Source organism: Cinclus cinclus, chromosome 19 (assembly GCF_963662255.1).
Source record: "Cinclus cinclus chromosome 19, bCinCin1.1, whole genome shotgun sequence".
Lineage (NCBI taxonomy): Eukaryota > Metazoa > Chordata > Aves > Passeriformes > Cinclidae > Cinclus > Cinclus cinclus.
In genome coordinates this window covers 9082277-9102322 of record NC_085064.1, presented here as the reverse complement: position 1 = coordinate 9102322, position 20046 = coordinate 9082277, and the positions used below count along the sequence as shown (strand labels likewise).

General features: G+C 49.3%; 1 protein-coding gene across 1 annotated transcript in view; it reads left to right on the top strand.

The window, feature by feature from the left end:
- LOC134051787 (voltage-dependent N-type calcium channel subunit alpha-1B-like) overlaps nucleotides 1-20046 on the top strand; it is a 288493-nt gene that overhangs the window by 259668 nt on the left and 8779 nt on the right. The window contains exons 39-44 of the mRNA XM_062505763.1: nucleotides 976-1072; nucleotides 12340-12448; nucleotides 14771-14878; nucleotides 16113-16222; nucleotides 17650-17777; nucleotides 19327-19453. Of these exons, the coding sequence (XP_062361747.1) occupies nucleotides 976-1072; nucleotides 12340-12448; nucleotides 14771-14878; nucleotides 16113-16222; nucleotides 17650-17777; nucleotides 19327-19453 (679 nt within the window). The remainder of the gene's footprint in view (nucleotides 1-975; nucleotides 1073-12339; nucleotides 12449-14770; nucleotides 14879-16112; nucleotides 16223-17649; nucleotides 17778-19326; nucleotides 19454-20046) is intronic.

The following is a 20046-nucleotide window of genomic DNA, read 5'->3' as shown; positions in this document are numbered from 1 at the left end:
AACCCCTTTTAGACCCACAATTAGGCCTGGAGCCAAGACTTGCATGGTTCCATTTGCTCTCCCTCTGAATTCATAGCTTGGACTTGATTGGGAAAGGCTTTGAATAGATCTTAATTCTTCACATCCCAAACAGCAGCAACATTGAAGGAGTTCTCCCAAAATATTCCAGCCTTCTTTACAGAATGCACCAAAATAAACGCAGGGAGGTCAAAGCATCCCAGTTTTCTTCAGAGGTAATTTTGAAATTCAGTTCTTTTTGCCTATGAGTTGGTTACACAAAAAAAAAAAAGATTGAAAAATATAATCCTGCTGTTTAATTAGCTGAAATTATTGTTGGGAGTTAATAAGAGGGACCATAAAGCTTCCAGGAGGAGTCTGATTTCTCCTCCTGGTATTGAAAGCTGGATTTTCCCAGTGCCAATGCCCAACATGGCTCTGCAGGTGACACTTTCTCCTCTCCCAGCAAATTCCTCATTGCCCAGGAATGGCCCTGCTGGGGTTATGTAGGGGTGACAGTGGCAGGGAAAGTTCCCAAGGTTTTGAAGCAGCTAATTTGAATCCTGGGAATAATCCACTGAAGAGCTGTAATAAAATCCCAGCAATATTCCATTTGAGAGGCTCTTTGTGGCCTGCAGGCTCTGGGTGTTGGGCAGCAGAGTCTGGAGGCTGATGCTCAGGCACAGGGAATTAAAACACGAGTGGGAAAGGAAACCAAACATTTGGGAAGCCTTGCACATGGCACTGAGGGTTTCCCAGAGGAGAATCCAAGGATACAAAGTTGGGTGAGCAGCTGGAAGTTCTCTCTGTGTGTTAAAGTGGCTCCTTCCTTTCCTCACTAACTTTTCTTTTCAGCGTGTTTTCCCCTTCCAACTTGTCCTGTTTGCCTGTGGAAAAGCTGACTCTTCCTCGTTTGCCTGTGGAAAAGCTGTTTCCTGTTGGATTTTGCTGTCATAACCTCTGGTGTTTCCTTTCCAGTTGCCGCATTCATTATAAGGATATGTACAATTTGTTACGTGTAATTGCTCCACCCCTGGGCTTAGGAAAGAAGTGCCCTCATAGGGTGGCCTACAAGGTTTGGAATTTCAGAGATCCCTGCAGCATCTCTAGTCCTGGTTCTGTTTCTTTTTATCCCCTCTTCTCTCCCCCGACTGCAAATGCAACCAGTAGAGAAAAGAAACTGTACCATAACCAATGCCTTGCCTGAACCAAGGAATGATTGAGTGACTGCCTCCTCTTCCCTCCATGCATCCCTTCCCTGTCTCTCCCACACCCTGGCTGGCTGAGGACAGGCAGTTTTATGGCACAGGGAACCCTCCAGCTTCCATCCTGCCAGCTCCAGGTGGGAAGTGCTGGGGAAAAACATCCCAGCACTTCAATATATTCCAGAGAGAAATGGCATCCCAAGGTTTCCAGGGAGCAGCAACTTTGGTTTGGCTTTGCAGCATTGTTGAATGATCAACTTGCCCTTTCCTGAGCTGGAAAACCATTGGATCTGGGCAGAGATGAGGGATGAGCTTTTCATGGTGCCACAGCCAGGGATGGCCTGGGGGTTCAGTGATGTCTTTAAGCTGTGGGGGACACCCAGGGAAAGCTGCTGATGGCACAGGGAGAGTTCACTGTGCTTGGGAGCCCAGGTGGGGGATTTGGGACAGATCTTCTGAGTATCCAGCCTGGGTGGATTCAGCTTCAGTGGGGACCCAGTTGCAGGCAGGGAATTTCTTGGAAAACAGAGGATGAAGAAGGCTGGATGCAACCGGTCCAGAGCTCCCTTTCCTTCTCCACTCCAGCCCAGGTGTTTCCCTCACCTGACTGAGGATCGAGAGCTCAGGAGCTCTGCAGAGGAAGAGGAGACCCCAGCCCGGGAGCAGGAAGGAGCCAGGGGAGGACACGGACTCCAGTTCCCATTTGTGTTTCTCAGCAGCCTTTAAATCAGCTCTGGGCAGGGAAAGCTGGGTGGGATTTGATCTGCAGCAGTTACCAGGGCCAGGAATAGATATTTTGGGCTGGGTGAGTTCCCTCCTCCTCTTCCCCCTCCTCCATCAAAGCTTACATAGGAACTGTGTCAGGGCATTGGGCTGGTGGGAAGGTTCCTGCTCAGAAAAGGTTTAAATGGGTGCTCAGGTTTTCCCTGCTGGTATAGAAATGATGACATTATCCTGCTTTTCCAGGGATTAAACTTGAATTAATAACATCCCTGGGTCTCCTCAGGTGCCAGGCAGCAGAGATTTGCACGCTGTATAAGCAGGCAGCTCACTGGGGAAACTAAAGGAGATTGTCACAGTTCTGCTTCCAGTTCCAACACGCACTAAAAAGTGAAGCAGGAATTCCTTGCTGTTTTGCACCCCTTGTTTTTCAGGCCAGAATTTATTCACCACCACCACTGTGTGCTGAAGGGAGATGCCCTCAGCAAGGAACTTTTCCCAAACCTCTGCCATTCCCAGTTGAGGTTGGCTTGGTGAAAAACAAGCCCCACCAAAAGTGAGGGAGGTCCCCTTGCCACCTCCTGCCAGGGCTGGGCTCTGCTTTTGCTGGAGCAGGAATTTGCAGAATCCCAGCCTCAGGTGGGAGTGGGAGCAGTCCCAGTGCATCCCTCAGCAAAAACCCCCATGATGGCTTCTCCCTCATCCCATCACCCAAACCCAAAGTGCTGCTTCCTGGAAGGAAAGTTGGGCTGTTTTCCCACCCTGTCCCATAACTCTGCCCCCCAGCTCCCCCTGGCATGGTGACCTGACTGGTTTGGGGAGTGATGGGAGAACCCTCATCCCCACCCTGCCAAGAGCCAGCCAAACCCAGCCCTGCCACCCCTTCTTCACATGGAGCATTCCCCAGGGGACATCCAGCATTCCCCAGGGGACATCCAGCATTCCCCAGGGCCACGGGCTGCCCTGCAGGAGGAGGAGATGTTGGGTGCAAACACAGCAATGGAAGCAGAGCCACCTTTCTCCTGCCCCATCTCTTGAGTTTGGTTTTGTTCCCTGGAGAAATCTGATTAACCAGATCTCTGTTTTCTTGTCTGCTTTCCCTTTTCTCTCTCTCCTCCTTTTCATTTGCTCCACTGTGTTGCCTTTCCCCCACCCCTTCCCCATTTTCCTCGCCTCAATCCGATTGGATTTCTGTGTCCTGGTGCTTTTGCCTCCATCCCTGTGGTCCCAGCGGGCGCATCAGTTACACAGACATGTATGAGATGCTGAGACACATGTCCCCACCTCTAGGCCTTGGGAAGAAATGCCCAGCTCGTGTTGCCTATAAGGTAGAAAACCTCCCCAGGAGCTCCTGCCCAACCAGCAGCTTTTTGTGCAGTGGCTGAAGTGGGGTTTCTGTGGCATTGCTGTTGTTCTTTGGGACTTTTCTGGTGCTTTCTCTGCTTTCCAAGCCAGAATTTGGATCTTCTGGGGTTTTTTTTGTTTTTTTTTTCTTTTTAATTTATATATATATATATATATGTATACACAATTTTTTTCTGGGTAACTTTTTTCTGGTCTTTGAAACTCTGGCACATCAGTTTGTCTTTCCAAGTATGTCTCTGCTTTCTCTCTATCAGTGTTTCTCTCTCTCTCTTCTCTCATTCTGCTTCCATTTAGGTTAATTTGGGGAGGGACTGTGCTAATGAGCAAATTACCCCCCATTAGATCCCCATTTTTCTTCCTAGGGCTCTTTGTCTCACTAACCCTTCAACAGAATGTTGTTTTTTCCTCCTCTTAATTAGACTGGAGTAATTAGAGTAGGCAGTATTGTAGGAGTGAGCAAGCAATTAAGCGGAGACAACACCAGAAGGGTTCCTTAAACACCCTTGTGGACAAAATTACTTTAACAGAAAACATTTAGGACAAGGAGATGGAGAAATCACTCCAGCATATTGTTGATTTGTTAAAACTTTTTAATTGAGTCACCAGAATGAATTCTATCCCAAAGGCTGCTGCCTGGGTGGAAATCCAGGTGGAAAGGGAGCAGAGCCAGTTAAGGCCAGGCTTCACTCCCAAAACCTCTCTGGGTGCTTGGAAACTTCCATTTCCAGGGTGATTCCTTGGAATTTTCACCACTGAAGCTCACAGTTTAGAAGGAGAGGTTACTCAGAACCATTTATCACTGGTGTGGTTGAGAATCCATCAAACCCAACAAGATTTCTTGGCTGTCAATGTCAGTCCAGCCACCCCCAAACCCCAAAACTCCATCCAATGGATCCACATCACAACAGCCCTTCTTGTACTGAGGGATTTTTCACTGAGACCAAGTAAACCCAAGATTTTTGTGAAGAGGCTCAAGCTAGACCCAAACCTGGGTCTGATTCATTCAGGGCACATAGCAGCAAGAAGAATTCACATAAATCTTCCTACAAGATCCTTCCTCAGTGTACCAGGATTTAAAATAAAAGGAAAATGAAACACAACCTTAAATCTCTCCAGTTAGGTGGCTATGCTGTATTTGATTTGTTTCTGGCCACCATAACTGAGCTTGAGGAGCCTAACTACATCAAAATTCCAGGTCTCAGCTAGTTTAGGCACCAATTATCCACAGAAATCCAAGGATTTGCCACCTGTGAGGGTCCATTGGTGTAGGAGAGCTGTGTCCTGCTGAACTAAGGTGTTTGCAGGTGGGCAACCAGATCTGCTCTGGGGCTGTCCCAGAAGGATAAAACTTTTTCCCCCCCTAAATCTTGCAGAAATCAAAAAGGAAGAAAACAAAAGGGGATAAAGGGATCATGTGTTAAAACAGGCATTTTAAATAAGATTTTGGGCTGATTTTCATAGCAGACTTTTCTTCAGCCAGGCTTTTCCCTGAGAATTTGCTGATACCTCCTTTAATTTGTCTGTCCCTACAGAACAAACCCACAGAACCTGGGTACATAGGAATGGCTTCTTTTTTATAACTCAGACTCCTGATTTTTTTAAGACCTTTTTCCCCATCTCTGGATTTTGTCTGTGTGTCACAAGCACAGACAGAGATGGGTTCAAACAGCTCCAGTCTAGGTGAACATCAGATTTCTCTGAGTTTGGAGATGATCACATTAATTTCCCACCTTATCAAAGAGCCCTGAACTACAAACTACAGATTTAAAACAAGATCAGGATTTTCCCCATGGATTAGAGCTGCACTTTGGGCTGATCTCACCCAGTTATTGCTGATAAAATTAAACCCTTGTGGGTTAGGACTGGTTTTTGCCCTTTCCCTCTCCCACTTCTCCCTGCAGCACATCCATGGATTGGTGCTGGGCACCTTCCCCCGTGGCTGTGGTGGGATGTGGCTCCCCCTGCCCTGCTCCTGCCAGGCGTCCCCAGTGGTGTCACTCATGTGACATCCACTCCCAAGTGATGACAGACTCAGGAGGACACTGAAATCTCTCCCCAGAGCCTGGAGAGGGGCACCGAGCCCCTGCTCCTGCAGGTGTAGCCAGGGCTTTGTCTCTGCCCTATTTTCACCCTCTGATTTTTAACCCCCCTGACTGTTCTGTCCAGCAAAAGCTCTTTTGCCCCACATATCCCCCCTTTTTCTTTCCATGTCTATTTTCCCCAGTCCTCTTCAGAGGTGTTGTGTGTTTTCCCCACGTCTTCGTTGCCTTCTCAGTACATCCACACTGGTTTTTGTTTGGATTTCCCCCCTTTGCAGCCTCTTTGGCTGCTGTCCTTCCTTTCTGCTGTTTTCTGGTTCCCGTTTCTCAGCTGTTCTCCTTGGTCAGCCTGACCAGCCTCTGCAGTTCCGTGTGCGTGGCTTTGCTGCTTCCCCACGGTGCATGGGATCCTCGGGATGTGCTGCTCGGGCATCAGGGAGCTCTATCCTACACTGGGCTGGGGAAGAGAGAGGCTGGAAAATCCCGAATTCCTGTCTTCAGTTCTGGGCCACTCACAGTGAGAAGGGCACTGAGGGGCTGGAGCATGTCCAGGGAAGGGAACAGAGCTGGGGAAGGGGCTGGAGCACCAGGAGAGGCTGAGGGAGCTGGAAAGGGGCTCAGCCTGGAGAAAAGGAGGCTCAGGGGGGAACCTTGTGGCTCTGCACAACTCCCTGACAGGAGGGGACAGCCAGGGGGGATTTGGGATCTGCTCCAGGGAACAGGGACAGGAGCAGAGGGAACGGCCTCAGGCTGGGCCAGGGCAGGCTCAGGGTGGATACCAGCAGGAATTTATCCATGGAGAGAGTTTTCATGGCCTGGAAGAGGCTGCCCAGGGCAGTGGTGGAATCACCACTGCTGGAGGGATTTAAAACCCTACAGATGTGGATGTGGCACTTGGAGACATGGGTCAGTGGTGGCCTTGCAGTGCTGGATCAGTGTTTGGACTCAATGATCTTAGAGCTCTTCTCCATCCTAAATGATTCTGTGATTCCGTGAATTTTTGTCTTTTCTACCCCATCAGATGAAAAGGGGAAAGAAAACCTCTTTGACTTCACTCTGGTGTCTTATGATTTGCTCACTGTCCTTGCTTGTGGCAGAGGGTGGAACTGGATGAGCTTTGAGGTCCCTTCCAACCCAAACCATCCTGAGATTCTAGGATTCCTGGGAAGATCTCAGAGCAGGGCACAGTGAGAGGGATGAAGGCCATGGAAAGCCTCTCTGAAGCCAGCAGAATTAAATCAGAATAGAATCATTCCAACTAGGTCGGGGTGAATTATTCATGACAAATAATTTATTCACCAAACTTGACCTCATTTCCCACAGCAGCGCTCCACTGTCCTAAATTTATTCCCGTCTGGGGATCGTTCCCAGAGCAGCTCCTGTCCCAGAGGCTGACGGGGTGCTCTTAATAATTCAAATCCCTTGGGGTGCCAGTAGTTTTTCAGGCACTGCGTGCTCCTCTTCCAGCTGCCTCTGGATTAACGTGCCAGGGAAGAGGATTTAGGGTGCAGTAAGTTTTTGTGGGTCAGGCTGGGGACCAGCAAGACACCCTTGATCCGGGATGAATTTCCCCTCTGATTCCTCCAACGCTTTCCCTGCTTTTTAGGCCGCTGTCCAAGGAGTTCCTGAGCAAAGGTGAAAGGGAATTCATTCCCGTGGCAGAGATTTGGCTCCTCGTTAGCGCTGCCTTTGTTAATTGGCAATTAAAGCAGCGCCGGGGCCTCCCGAGCCCGCCTCTAATGAAATCCTCGTTAGCAGCGCTGAATTACCGAGCTCCAAATCCGCTAATTAAACCCGGGGGAGAGGGGGCTGCTGGCCCGGAGGGGCTGGGACTCCTTTTCCTGGCGGGTCAGGACAAGGTTTTCACCTTCTCGTTCCTGCTGCCCATCGTTAATTCACCCGAGCGCCCCGGGATGTGGCTGGCGATTCCCAGCGCATCCCGAGTGAGGCACGGTCTTTGTCAGAGCAGGGAAGGAGCAGCGGGCTCCTAAAATTTCCTTCTGGGCTCCAGAAATGCGGGAAGTTATCTAAATTAGAGTTGGGGAATTTTTTATTCTGTTTGTTTGGGTTCTGTTATTTTTGTTGTTGCTGGGATTCTTTGGTTGGTTGTTGTTTCGTTTGGGTTCCCCCCTTTCTTTTTTTGCCCCCCCCTTTCTTTTTTTGCCCCCCCTTCTTTTTTTTCGCACTCCCCCCCACTTTCTTTTTTTTTCCGCACTCCCCCCCCTTTCTTTTTTTTTCCGCACTCCCCCCCCTTTCTTTTTTTTTCCGCACTCCCCCCCCCTTTCTTTTTTTTTCCGCACTCCCCCCCCCTTTCTTTTTTTTTCCGCACTCCCCCCCCTTTCTTTTTTTTTCCGCACTCCCCCCCCTTTCTTTTTTTTTCCGCACTCCCCCCCCTTTCTTTTTTTTTCCGCACTCCCCCCCCCTTTCTTTTTTTTTCCGCACTCCCCCCCCCTTTCTTTTTTTTTCCGCACTCCCCCCCCCTTTCTTTTTTTTTCCGCACTCCCCCCCCCTTTCTTTTTTTTTCCGCACTCCCCCCCCCTTTCTTTTTTTTTCCGCACTCCCCCCCCCTTTCTTTTTTTTTCCGCACTCCCCCCCCCCTTTCTTTTTTTTTCCGCACTCCCCCCCCTTTCTTTTTTTTTCCGCACTCCCCCCCCCCTTTTTTTTTTTTTCCGCACTCCCCCCCCTTTCTTTTTTTTTCCGCACTCCCCCCCCCTTTCTTTTTTTTTCCGCACTCCCCCCCCTTTCTTTTTTTTTCCGCACTCCCCCCCCCTTCTTTTTTTTTCCGCACTCCCCCCCCCTTCTTTTTTTTTCCGCACTCCCCCCCCCTTCTTTTTTTTTCCGCACTCCCCCCCCCTTCTTTTTTTTTCCGCACTCCCCCCCCCTTCTTTTTTTTTCCGCACTCCCCCCCCCTTCTTTTTTTTTCCGCACTCCCCCCCCCTTCTTTTTTTTTCCGCACTCCCCCCCCCTTCTTTTTTTTTCCGCACTCCCCCCCCCTTCTTTTTTTTTCCGCACTCCCCCCCCCTTCTTTTTTTTTCCGCACTCCCCCCCCTTCTTTTTTTTTCCGCACTCCCCCCCCTTCTTTTTTTTTCCGCACTCCCCCCCCTTTCTTTTTTTCACACCCTCCCCTTCCTTTCCCCCCCATGAGCCACTGCTCTGACACAGCCTTGAAGCACAACTTCAGGCAGAAGAAACAGCAAAAAATGGGGGAAAACTTAATTTCTTAAAAAATGAGTACACCTTTAAGAACTGGTTCAATTTTTGTTGCTTATGTTATTGCCCCTAACTTTTTGAGAAAACGTGAGGGTTTTTTTTTTTTTCCTTCTAGCCTGGTTCAGGATGAAAATCAAAAGAATCTTGATTGAATATTTCAAGGAGAAATTTTGGGTCGAGCAGAATATTGTGAGTTTGAGAAATGTTACCAGTTTCAATTGGATTCATTTTAAATGGATCCTCTAGAAATAGAGAGGAATTAAATACAGATAAAATTAGAAAGTAGCCTGGAAAGGATTGAAATTTCACAATGTGCACAAGGAGATATTTTTACGTATAAGGTTCTTTTATAATACTGAAAGGAAAAAATATTAATATAACTTTTTGTATGCTATTTCAGCCTTTTGGCTGCATTTCTGGCATTGGGAAATGGCACCAGACAATGTTCAAGGATCAAATCCCTCCTGGCTGTGCCAGTGTCTGGCTGATTCCTCTGGGTGCTTACAGTGATTTGGGACATTGATTTGGGGTGAGCAATGTCTCATCCGAGCCCTCCTCAACACCCCAGCATGGTGGCAAGGCTATTTTGGATCCAAAATGAATCAATTATTTTCTTCCAAGTGCTCCATCCTCAGCAGGAGTTCTCCAGACATGCCAGATACTCATTTAAAGAACAGATTTTCTCAAGCCATGGGTATCTAAGAAAGGCATTTCCACTGCTTTTGGGGCATCTTGGGTGGCTTTAGCTGAGGCCTGTTGTCTTTGGCTGCTGCAGGTTCTAAAGCATTTCTCTCTTATTTTATGTGGGTTTTTTTTTTTTTCGTTTGTTGTTTTTTTGGTTTTTTTGGGGGGGCCAAGAAATGGGCAGCTGGAAGGTTCAACAGGGACTCATCCCATCACAGCTGCCTATCCTTGATGGAGGAGTAACTCAAACCCCCCCTTTCTGCTCATTGCTGGGTTCTCAGGTTGGGAATTCCAATGACCTGGAGGTGTCAGAGTTACCTGTTTGACCAGTTTGGTTACTGGGCTGGAGAAAATGCCAGTGCAGAGGGAGATGCAGGGAGGAAGGCAAGGATGGGGCAGGGAGAGCCTCTTCTAGGTACCTGTTTGAAGCAAAATGTGGCTTTTGCTCAACCAGATTTCCAAAAGTGGGAATCCCCTTGGAAAATCTTCCCCTAAATTGTCTGTCCCTGGCTAAAACTGAGGAGGGGAGCCCTGCTCTGTACAGCTGTGGGTGGCCTGTGTTCTCCATCCATATCCATTGGGAATTCAGCCTGGAAAGTAGCTGGGGAGACTGAGATGTGCCAGTCACAAAGTGGTTTTTGGTGGTGTTTTTTGTGAGGATAGAGCTCTCCTGTGGGGAATTGTTCCTTGTTTGCCTGTTCTTCACTTCCATGCATCTTCTTTCTCTCTGCATCCCTGAACTCTCTCCTATTCCAGTGGGATTCTGGGACTCCCTGATTGCTAACTGTGGCCTCTCATTGATGGTTTTTGTAGCTTTTTGTGTGCTGAGGGCAGAATGTGAATTAAACCCTGTTTCCTTTAACAGGAGCGAACAGTAAAAACCTGGTGGTGTTGCCAGCACTTGCTACTGTCACTGACTGAAAGGGGAGGAAAGGCTGGACTTTGATTTCCCTGTCCCTGGGCAGACATGGAATAACCTCTGGGCATGCTGTGAGGGAGATCCGGGACATCTCAAGGGTTTGTCCCAGACTTTAGGTGACAGGGATGTGGTTACAGTGGTCTCTTGTCCCTGCAGGAGGCAGTGAGAGCTGAAAATCTGCCAGTACATAAACAAAGAGATTTCGCTCCTCTGAGCAGATTTTACACTGGAGCAGAATTTTGTGCCTTCTGTCTGCTCGTTGTCCCCCTGGGGGGAAATTGTCTCCTTGGCTGGCAGAAGGTGCCAGGTTTGGGGCCTGCCCTCTCTGAGGGCATGGAAGTGTCCAGGTCCAGGTTGGACAGAGCTTGGAGCAACCTGGGATAGGGCAAGGTGTCCCTGGCAGGGGGTGGAATGTGATGGGATTTAAGGTCTTCTCCAACTTGAACCGATCTGGGATTCTAAGGCAGCTCAACCCATACATCTGGGAAGTTGAGGTTGGAAGGTTCTCTAAGCAGGGAGGTTATCCCAGACATGGAAAACCTGGCCAAGTCTTCATGCCCCAGCCAGGGCTTGGTTTGGGAAAAACACAGGAGCAGCAGTTAGGGCTCCTGCTGAGCCACTCACCTTGCCCGAGGCTCCAGCAGGTCCCTGTGCCACGTTCCCTTCACCAGCAGGAAAATGCCCATCAGCAGAGGAGTTTCTGCTGCAGATTTTCCCCCGGACAGCAAAGAGGCTGCACCAAAATCTGCACGTCTGAAAACAGTGCCAGGCTTGTGCCCACTGCTGCAGCACCCAGAGCCACGGGGTGTGAGGGCAGCTGGCATCTCCAACAGCATCCTGGGGCTGGTGTTAAACAAAGAGGAGGTTTCTGGGCAGCCAGAGGGATGTAGATAACAGCCCAGGCAGCTTTCAGATGGGGATGAAATTCTCTCCCCAGCAAGGGGCTCAGGCCAAGCTGCCACTGGGTTTTTGAGGCTGTGCTCAGGCAGATCAACACCCAGGGACTTCTTGGGTTGAAAATCCCTCTGGAGAACAGAAACACCGAATGCAGAGCTTTGTCTGATGCAGGTCCACACAGGGAGGTTTTCAAGCAGCTCCTGAAAGCTAAGGAATCATCAGGCTGCTGAAGGAGGACAATTCCATCCTTTCGCTGTATGCTGAGGTTATCAGCAAGGCTTGGAGCATGGACCTGTTCTGCTGCCAGCAGGTCAAAGCTTTCCAAAGCAATTTCAGGTGCTCCCTGCTTAGGAGAATGATGGATTTGCCCTGCCAGAGGTGCTGGTGCTGGGGAATGAGTTGCTCCCAGCTCTGAAGATCTTGGAAAATACTGATGCTGAACAGGGTGGAAATTACAGTCCTACCCATGTTAATCCATTCTCTCCTCTCTGTGGATGAGCTGTGCAGCTCAGTGACTGGAAGGGAAGGAGATAGGAGCCAGAATCCAGGTGTCCCCAGCAGGAAGGACATTGTCACCTTTACCTGTCACCAACCACGCCACACCTGGTGCTTGAGCCGCATTCCGGGACTCAGCAGCTGTTCCCAAGCGTGCTTCCATCTGGGACCAAAATCCACCATCCCAACCTCCTCCAGGGACAGCACAGCTCCTGCACAAAGCCCTCACAGTGTCATTGGCACTGGGAGTGCCTTCCTCACATCCTGATCACCTGGAAGAGGCACAGCCATATTCGGGATGGAGCTGCAGCCTCGGGTGGCAAATGCAGACCTTGCACCATCTTACTTGAGTCAGTGGTGCCAGGGCCCATTTTGTCCTGTGTTAGGATTTTGGTGAAGGACTTAGCGAGGCCAACTCACTAAGTGTGGGAAAGGGTGGAGGAGGTGGAGTTCTGGTTTTTATCTCCTTGGCACGTACTCTTTGGCAGGGGGGACAGGTATGAGCTGTGTGTCTGGATGCTGCAGCCACCCCTGGAGACAGTCAGGAAATGGGATGAGCCTCCAAGCTGGCTTCTTTAGGGAGAGCTCTGTAGGATTGCAGTGCAGTGCTGGCAAATCACTGAAGTTCTACCCCAAACCCAATCCTGGGCACGAGCTGACAGCCGCGTGCAGAAGAATTTCAGCTCAGCACACAGAAAGCTCCTTCCTGCTTGTATTTCTGGGTGTTTTGTGGGTTCAGAGAGGGGCAGGTGAGGGTGGGGGGAGGAACTGCTGGCCCCCACTGACAGCCAGCCCTGTGTGTCCCCAGCGCCTGGTGAGGATGAACATGCCCATCTCTCCTGAGGATTTAACTGTGCACTTCACCTCCACGCTGATGGCCCTGATCCGAACAGCCCTGGAGATCAAACTGGCCTCAGGTGAGAGGGAGGGGGCCTGAGGGGGTGGCTGGGTCACCTGGAGGATGCAGCTAAGTCACCAAGGGCAGCTCAGCTCCTTGGAATCCTCTGTGACTGTGGCACGGTCCCACGGGGATTAGGAAAGCTGAAATCTCCTCTAGGTGTGGATTTCATTGTGCTGCAGATTTCCTGTACGTGGAAAAATCCCAAAACAGCACCAGTAAGAAACCAGTGCTTTGTGTGGTCTCTTCCAGAGCTTTTCCCCAGCTTTGTCAGTCTCCAGCCTGTGCCTTTCAGGATGGGAGAGAATTTTCTGCCATCAGAGCTCCAGAAAACCAGGAGAAAAGTGGAGTTTTCTGAGAGCACGTTGGCTCAAAGCCCAGCTCCTGTCCCCGAGATGGGCTCGGTTGGTCAGAACAAGGTGCCAGGAGCACCAAGGCCTCACACTGGTCCCTGGATGGGCCATTCACTGAAGTGTTTGAGTTAATCCTTGTGGGTCCCATCTAGCTCAGAGTATTTAGTGGAATCTGTGGCCTTGGCATCCTTCCAAAACCATGGAAATTCTGCCCCAGGTGGGAATCCTGTCTCCCCATCCCTGAGGACAAGGGAGCTTGGGGAGAGGACAGAGGGGTCCTGAGCATCCCTGTGCCTTTGGGGTGGCAATGAAAAGTGGGAAACTTTGCCCTTCCCAATTGAGACCCCTGGGAGGAGAAGCCCAGGATATGTCCTCTGTGCTCTGAATCAGAAATGAGCTTCCACCCCTCTGTTCTGAACTATTCCAGCCCTGCCTCTCCAATCCCTCCATGCTGGGAGAAAGGCAGGAGCTCCAAGTGCCCCCAAACACATTCTGCCTTGAGATAAAATGTAATTAGTGAAGTGGTTAATCAGGCGTTTACTCGCCTCCCAATTAAACTTTGCAATGTAATGAAATGCACCGGCCTTTTCTCTGGGTCGTTACCCCATTTCATCAGCCTGGCTGGGGTCACAGTCAAGGCATGCCTGACCTAAGCACTCTTACACCTAATTTAAAAGTTAACAGGAGGTAACAACACTCTCAGGAGCAGGGAGCAAGGCAGGGTTAGGCTCTTGTGCTTTCCTAAGCAGTTTTAGGCCAGTGCAAACATCTGAGTTCATCTCCTCCCTCCTATGCTGCTTAAACTTTGCCTTTGATGCTTTGGGGAGGTATTGCTGGAAGAGGACAAAATTTCGAGGTGCCTGGGGCTCCCCAGAGGAGTGGGATCAAGACAAGGATCAGACATTTCTATGGATGCTTTTAGGATTTCCTGTGACTTTAAGAGCCAGCACCTTATTTCAGGAATATCTCCTAGATAAGGATGCTGAGAGTTTAATTTTCAGTTTCTGGTTACCTGTCAGCCTTTTTCAACTGGAAAAACTGCCCTCACCCTATTGAAAGCTGGAAGGGAGCCAGAGAGGAGAGCTCAGCTGATGCCCTGGATTATTTCTGTGGTTTAGCTCTGCTCTGGGGTCTGAGTTCTGACCTGTTTTGTTGTTATGAGCTCCCTTTGAATAGGTTTCATGTGCTAAATTTAATTGAGTCTTTAGTGAGTTTAACAGGCCCTTAATAAACCTCCCTAATGAGTTCCCATGCGGGAGCTCAAACCATGGTGTAACAGAGTACCCAGAGCCTCCTCCAGTCACTCTGCTCTTAGGAAAATAATCTCTGTCATTCAGATGAACTCCTTAATTGCCTGCTGCGTGGGGAATTCGGCTGGAGCTGGCCTGGGGCTCCCTCAGCCTTTAATCACTTTTCCACGTGTGCATTTAGGCCTGGCTTTGGCCCTTGGAGCAGAGCTGTGGGTTTGGCTCTGCTCTAGCTTAGGGTGCAGCTGCTGGGGGAGAGCTCTGTACTTGTGTGCCATTGCCAGGGATTTTTGGGAAGGGTTGGTGGCGGAGGCTTGTAATCCATCAGGACAGTGTGAACCTGACCATGGCACAGGGGGTTGGCTTAGAGGATCTTGAAGGTCTTTTCCAGCCCAAACCAATCTGTGATTATGGGATTTTGTGATTCCTGTCCGGGTCCTTTGCATCTCACCTGGGAGGTGCTGCCGCCTCCATGGGCACCCCCCAAAGGAAGAGGCACCTGCAGTTACATGGAATAAGTTGGAGCTCAAATTTAAGTCCCGGATCACTGCTCAGGGTCCCCAGGGTGAACCCAGGACGGTCCTGCTGAGTTCATGCACTTCTGCCACGGAGAATTGCTGGATTCGCTGGGCGAGGAAGGGCTGTGCTGGCCCTTGCCCAGGAATGGGACTCTGGGGTGGGGACAGTGGGATGTGCTGCCAGGACAGGGTTTCACTGCTCTCCTCCCCTCCCTGCCTGCAGGTGGTGTGAAGCAGCACCAGTGCGATGCTGAGCTGAGGAAGGAGATCTCACTGGTCTGGCCCAACCTGTCCCAGAAGACTCTGGATTTGCTGGTGCCTCCTCACAAACGTAAGTGCTTCAAGCACTGGGTCCATCCCGGACACCCAGGAACCCCCGATGAGGTTTCTCCCTTTTTATTGTCTGCCCTGTCAAACCCCGGGTGAGGTTTTTCCCTCCTTGCCTGCTCTGTCCCAAGCCCCATCTGGGTCACCTGGAGGATGCAGTAAAAACACCAAGGGCACTTGACCTCCCTGGCAGCCTCTCTGCTGCCCTGGCTCTGTCACACAGGGACTGGGGAAGCTGAGCTCACCTCTAGGCATGGACTTCCTTGTGCTGCAGGTGTCCTGTGCATGGAAAAACCCAAATTCCCAACAGTGCCCAGAAAACACCAGTGCTCTGAGTGGTCTCTTCCAGAGCTGTTCCCCAGCTGTCAGCCTCCAGCCTGTGCCTTGCAGGGTGGGAGAGCAATTTCTGCCATTAGAGCTCCAGAAAAACAGGGAGAAGAATTTAAAGCTTGCTGAGGACTTAGAGAATCAGATGTGAGGTTTTTGAGGGTTAAAAGCCTTTGTGTTACTTGGTGATATCCTGGGCAAAAATGCAGATAAAATGGAAAGTTTGCTGTTATCTTGATTAGCTCTGGATTCCTGATTAATGAGAAGTAGTGTAGAGTAGTAAAGACATTTTTAATTAAGAAGAAGGCATTGCTAATTAAGAAAAATGAGAGAGCTGAGGTGGTGCAAATCAGTGGGTAGTGAGTGCTAAAGTCTTTCCCTCCCCTCCTCTATTAGTTCTTATGTATCTGCTGTTGCAGTTCTTTTTTCCATGGTGAGTGCTCCAGGGCTAGGCAGGAAAGGGCTGTCCCACGGCTCTGAGGGCGAAAAAAAAACCATCTGGAGAAATAGAATAATCCTTAAATATATATATTAGCCCATTAAACCCCATTTACGGTAATTCAGTGAAGCAGGAGCAAGGCTGTGGGTCTGGGATGAGTTTAGGAATTCTCTCAGCAATGCTGACAATGCCACTGTGAGTTTTCCTGCCTGGTTTTTCCTACACAATCCCTGCGTTTGCCACAGAGAGCTCCAAGGTAAGGCAGTAACAGGAAAAGAGTTGAAGAATCTGTTGTAACATTTTCTTTTCTTTTTTTTTCTTTCCCTTACTTTTCTGCATCTGTTTTGCTTCATTATTTTCGTGTTGCTTCCTGCCTCTCCCTGTTTTTCACACCCATTTGCTGTTATTTCTTATTCCTGTCTTCTCCTCATCATTGGAATGTCTCTGCTGTGTTTTCCCCATGCTCTGGCAGCTGATGAGATGACTGTGGGGAAGGTCTACGCAGCCCTGATGATATTTGACTTCTACAAGCAGAATAAGAACAGCAGGGAGCAAGTCCAGCCCCCTGGGGGCCTGTGCCAGGTACAAAAGGGGTCTTTTCATCTTCCCTCTTGGACAGCTTTAGCAAGAATCACCAGCAGGATTCATCCTGGCTGCTCTTCCAGGCAGGGTTTAAAAATTCTGGCTCAAAAATGGAAATATCTCCTGAAAGTCTCTCTCAAAAAAATATTTAAAAAAAATCATTGTAGTTGCCTTTTCTGATAAAGAAAGATCTTTTCCAAAAAAATGACAACTGATCTTTGAAAGTCTAAATCCTGTATTTAAAAATGGCCTAGGGCCTGGGGAATACCAAAAGATTTCCTTAGGAAACCAAAGAACTATTGAAAGCTGCTGATAGTTTGGCTATAGAAGGCTTAAGTTATTTTTGAAAATAGAAATTATTCAAAGTAGTACTGACTCTAATTTGAAGGTTTTTACAAATTCTAGAAAATATTTTCACACAACTGGCATTGAAAGCCCAGTTCTTTCCAGTAGAACAAACCCCTGTTGTTTTTAGGATGAGCATCTAGCTGATCTCCAGCACAGGGTGGAGATTTGTCCTGTGTGGATGGCTAAGGCTGATCCATCCAGATCCACTGGGATTGCTCAGCCCCTCTGGCCACATCCATGGGGGAATTCCCTGCATTCAGAGGGAAGGAATTGCAGCAGGGGTTGGGAGATCATTCAGAGGGAAGGAATTGCAGCAGGGACTGGGAGAACATTCAGAGGGAAGGAATTGCAGCAGGGGTTGGGAGATCATTCAGAGGGAAGGAATTGCAGCAGGGACTGGGAGAACATTCAGAGGGAAGGAATTGCAGCAGGGACTGGGAGAACATTCAGAGGGAAGGAATTGCAGCAGGGACTGGGAGGACATTCAGAGGGAAGGAATTGCAGCAGGGACTGGGAGAACATTCAGAGGGAAGGAATTGCAGCAGGGACTGGGAGAACATTCAGAGGGAAGGAATTGCAGCAGGGACTGGGAGGACATTCAGAGGGAAGGAATTGCAGCAGGGACTGGGAGAACATTCAGAGGGAAGGAATTGCAGCAGGGACTGGGAGAACATTCAGAGGGAAGGAATTGCAGCAGGGACTGGGAGAACATTCAGAGGGAAGGAATTGCAGCAGGGACTGGGAGGACATTCAGAGGGAAGGAATTGCAGCAGGGACTGGGAGGACATTCAGAGGGAAGGAATTGCAGCAGGGACTGGGAGAACATTCAGAGGGAAGGAATTGCAGCAGGGGTTGGGAGAACATTCAGAGGGAAGGAATTGCAGCAGGGACTGGGAGGACATTCAGAGGGAAGGGGACTGAAGCAGGACTGGTCCCAGGTGTCCCTCAGATCTCTCCCAGCTGTGCCCAGGCTGGCGTAGCCTTTCTGCTCTCCCGGGGTGGCAAAGTGGCCTTTCCATGGAGTAGGAAAAGCCCTGCAGCCCATGCCAGCTCTGACCACCTTCCCTTGTCCTTGGTAGCCCGGGCCGGTGTCCCTGTTCCATCCCTTGAAGGCCACCCTGGAGCAGACCCAGCCCACGACCTTCAGCAATGCCAAGGCTTTCCTGCGCCAGAAGAGCTCGGCCTCCCTCAACAACGGGGGAGCCTTGTGAGTATCCCTGACCCCCTCCAGAGCCACCACACCTTGGGGGTCACCCCGTCCACTGCTGCCCCAGTGGCTCTGGTGACACCAAGGCCAGCAGCCCCTTCTCACCATGGCTAGGACAATTCCCGCTGGTGGCTCTGCTCCTGTAAATGTGGTATTTGCACTGCTTATTTAGTGGTTTGTCATTATTCTGTCTTTACTCAGAGTCAGGATTGAAAATACAAAGGAGGTGAATTTTCTTGTGTTCAGGCTTGGTTGTTTATTAAATCTTATCTAAAGTACAGAGAGTTCTGCAACACTTCTAACTACCAGCTGTAATTGAGCAAAATGGAGATAGATCTAGCTAGCTACATGGTCTTTTAAAGCTAAACAGTCCAATAAAGAACTAACACCTGTATTATTTATACTTTTGACCCAATAACCAAACTCCTGTGCCCTGCAGTGCAGCACTGACTGTACAACTAGAAACTACAACCTGAAACCATGGAGAAGAAGAAGAACACAGAAAGACCACCCAAAATCCTCAATCTTGTCCCATACCTATTACTATATTCTAAAGCCCTCAAATTCAAAACCCTTCACCATGTGAAATCACTCACTTCTATTTAACTACACACTCGTGACTTTAACTCCATCACTCAAATTTGGAAGCCTTCTCCAAGGCCTCAGGTCAAAAGCAGTGTTCTCCAGGGTGTCAGTGCCAGAAAGCAGAGAAAATTCAAAAATCCCAGGTTTGTGGGATCCAACATGCTCCCACTGTGGTTATCCCTGTCCTGGTGGCATTGGGATCTCAGTGTTTCCTTCATGGATCCTCGCTGGAGAGCTTCCCAGTGTGGGTTTGTTCACAGGAATTTGAGACTGTTGCAAAACAACTAAACAAACCCCCCTGAGCATCCCAGCAGTGAGTTTTTGGAAGGCCAAAGATCGTTGGGAATAAATTCATCCCTCGAGCTTGCGGCACTGGGCAACAGCAAGTGCTTGCCACAACACAATTTGTCTCTTTGGGAAAATTATCCCTTCATGGAGAACTTTCCAAACAGTTCTAGTGACATGATCCCTAATCAATTCTCTGTTTCCTGCTCTCCATGTGCTTTTCCTCTGGATCATGAGCACTATGGATTTTTAGTGACAGCTGAGGTTTAAGCATCCCAGATAGTCCTGGTGGGGAAAGCAACACCAGGCTTGACAGCTGGTGAAGGGACTTCAGCATGGTTGAGGTGTTTGACCAGTGTCCAGCTGGTTCTGCATACAAAATTGGCCTGAGCTCCCAAATTCTTCATTGTCCATCAGGAATTAAGTGGCAGAAGTTGTTTTCCTTAATTATTGAAAAAAAAAGAGTCATGGTTAGTTTGATTTCCTCGTTCTCATGGGATCTTCAGGCTCTACAGGGGAAAAACCCAGGAGACCTTAGAGCTTCACCAGCCACTGTGCCCATCCTGCAACTGACTTTCACATGGGAAACCCCAAAGGGTGCCCAAGTTTGGTTTGCCAAATTCAGCAAAATCTGTTTGCAAAAGTATGAATATTTCTTTCCCTATTTTCCTTTGAACAGGCCACCCCCAGAGGGAGGGATCAAAGAGTCCAGTTCTTGGGGGACCCAGCGCACCCAGGATGTGTTTTATGAAACCAGAAGCCCAGCTTTTGAAAGAGGCCATTCCGAGGAGATCCCCATTGAGAGGGTGAGCAAATGGGGGTAAGGTGGGAAGGGGGAGGTGCAGATTTTAGAGTAGTGGGAGAACTTGAGAAATTTAGGAAAACGTATAGAAAAAGCAGGTGAAGATGGTGTGAGATGCAGGAGATTTTAGAGGTGTGGTAGAATTTAAGAAGTTTTAGAAAATACTTAGAAAAAACAGGTGAAGACAAGGTGAGGTGCAGGAAATTGTAGAGCTGTGGTGGAATTTCAGAAGTTTCAGATTGTGTTTAGAAAATCCAGGTGAAGACAGGGGGACCTGCGTTAGCCGGAACTCTGTCCTTGAGGCAAGCACTGTTCTCTTGTTTGCTTGAGCACTGTGAAGAAACCCCAAACCTGGCAGCTCCCACAGCCTGGTCTGCCTTTTCCTGGAATTGTGTCTTGCTGCCTCAGGCTTTCTCTTCCCCTTTTCCAATCCCATTGTCCCAGCTCAGATGAGGGGTTTCTGGTCAGAATGACCTGAGGTGTTTCCCAGCTCACAGCTGGGAGGAGCTCGTCCCACTGCTTGTGGGATGTCTGTGCTGAGGACAGAGTAACCTGGGCACTCCACAGCTCTTCAGCTGCTCTCTTTCCCACACCAGC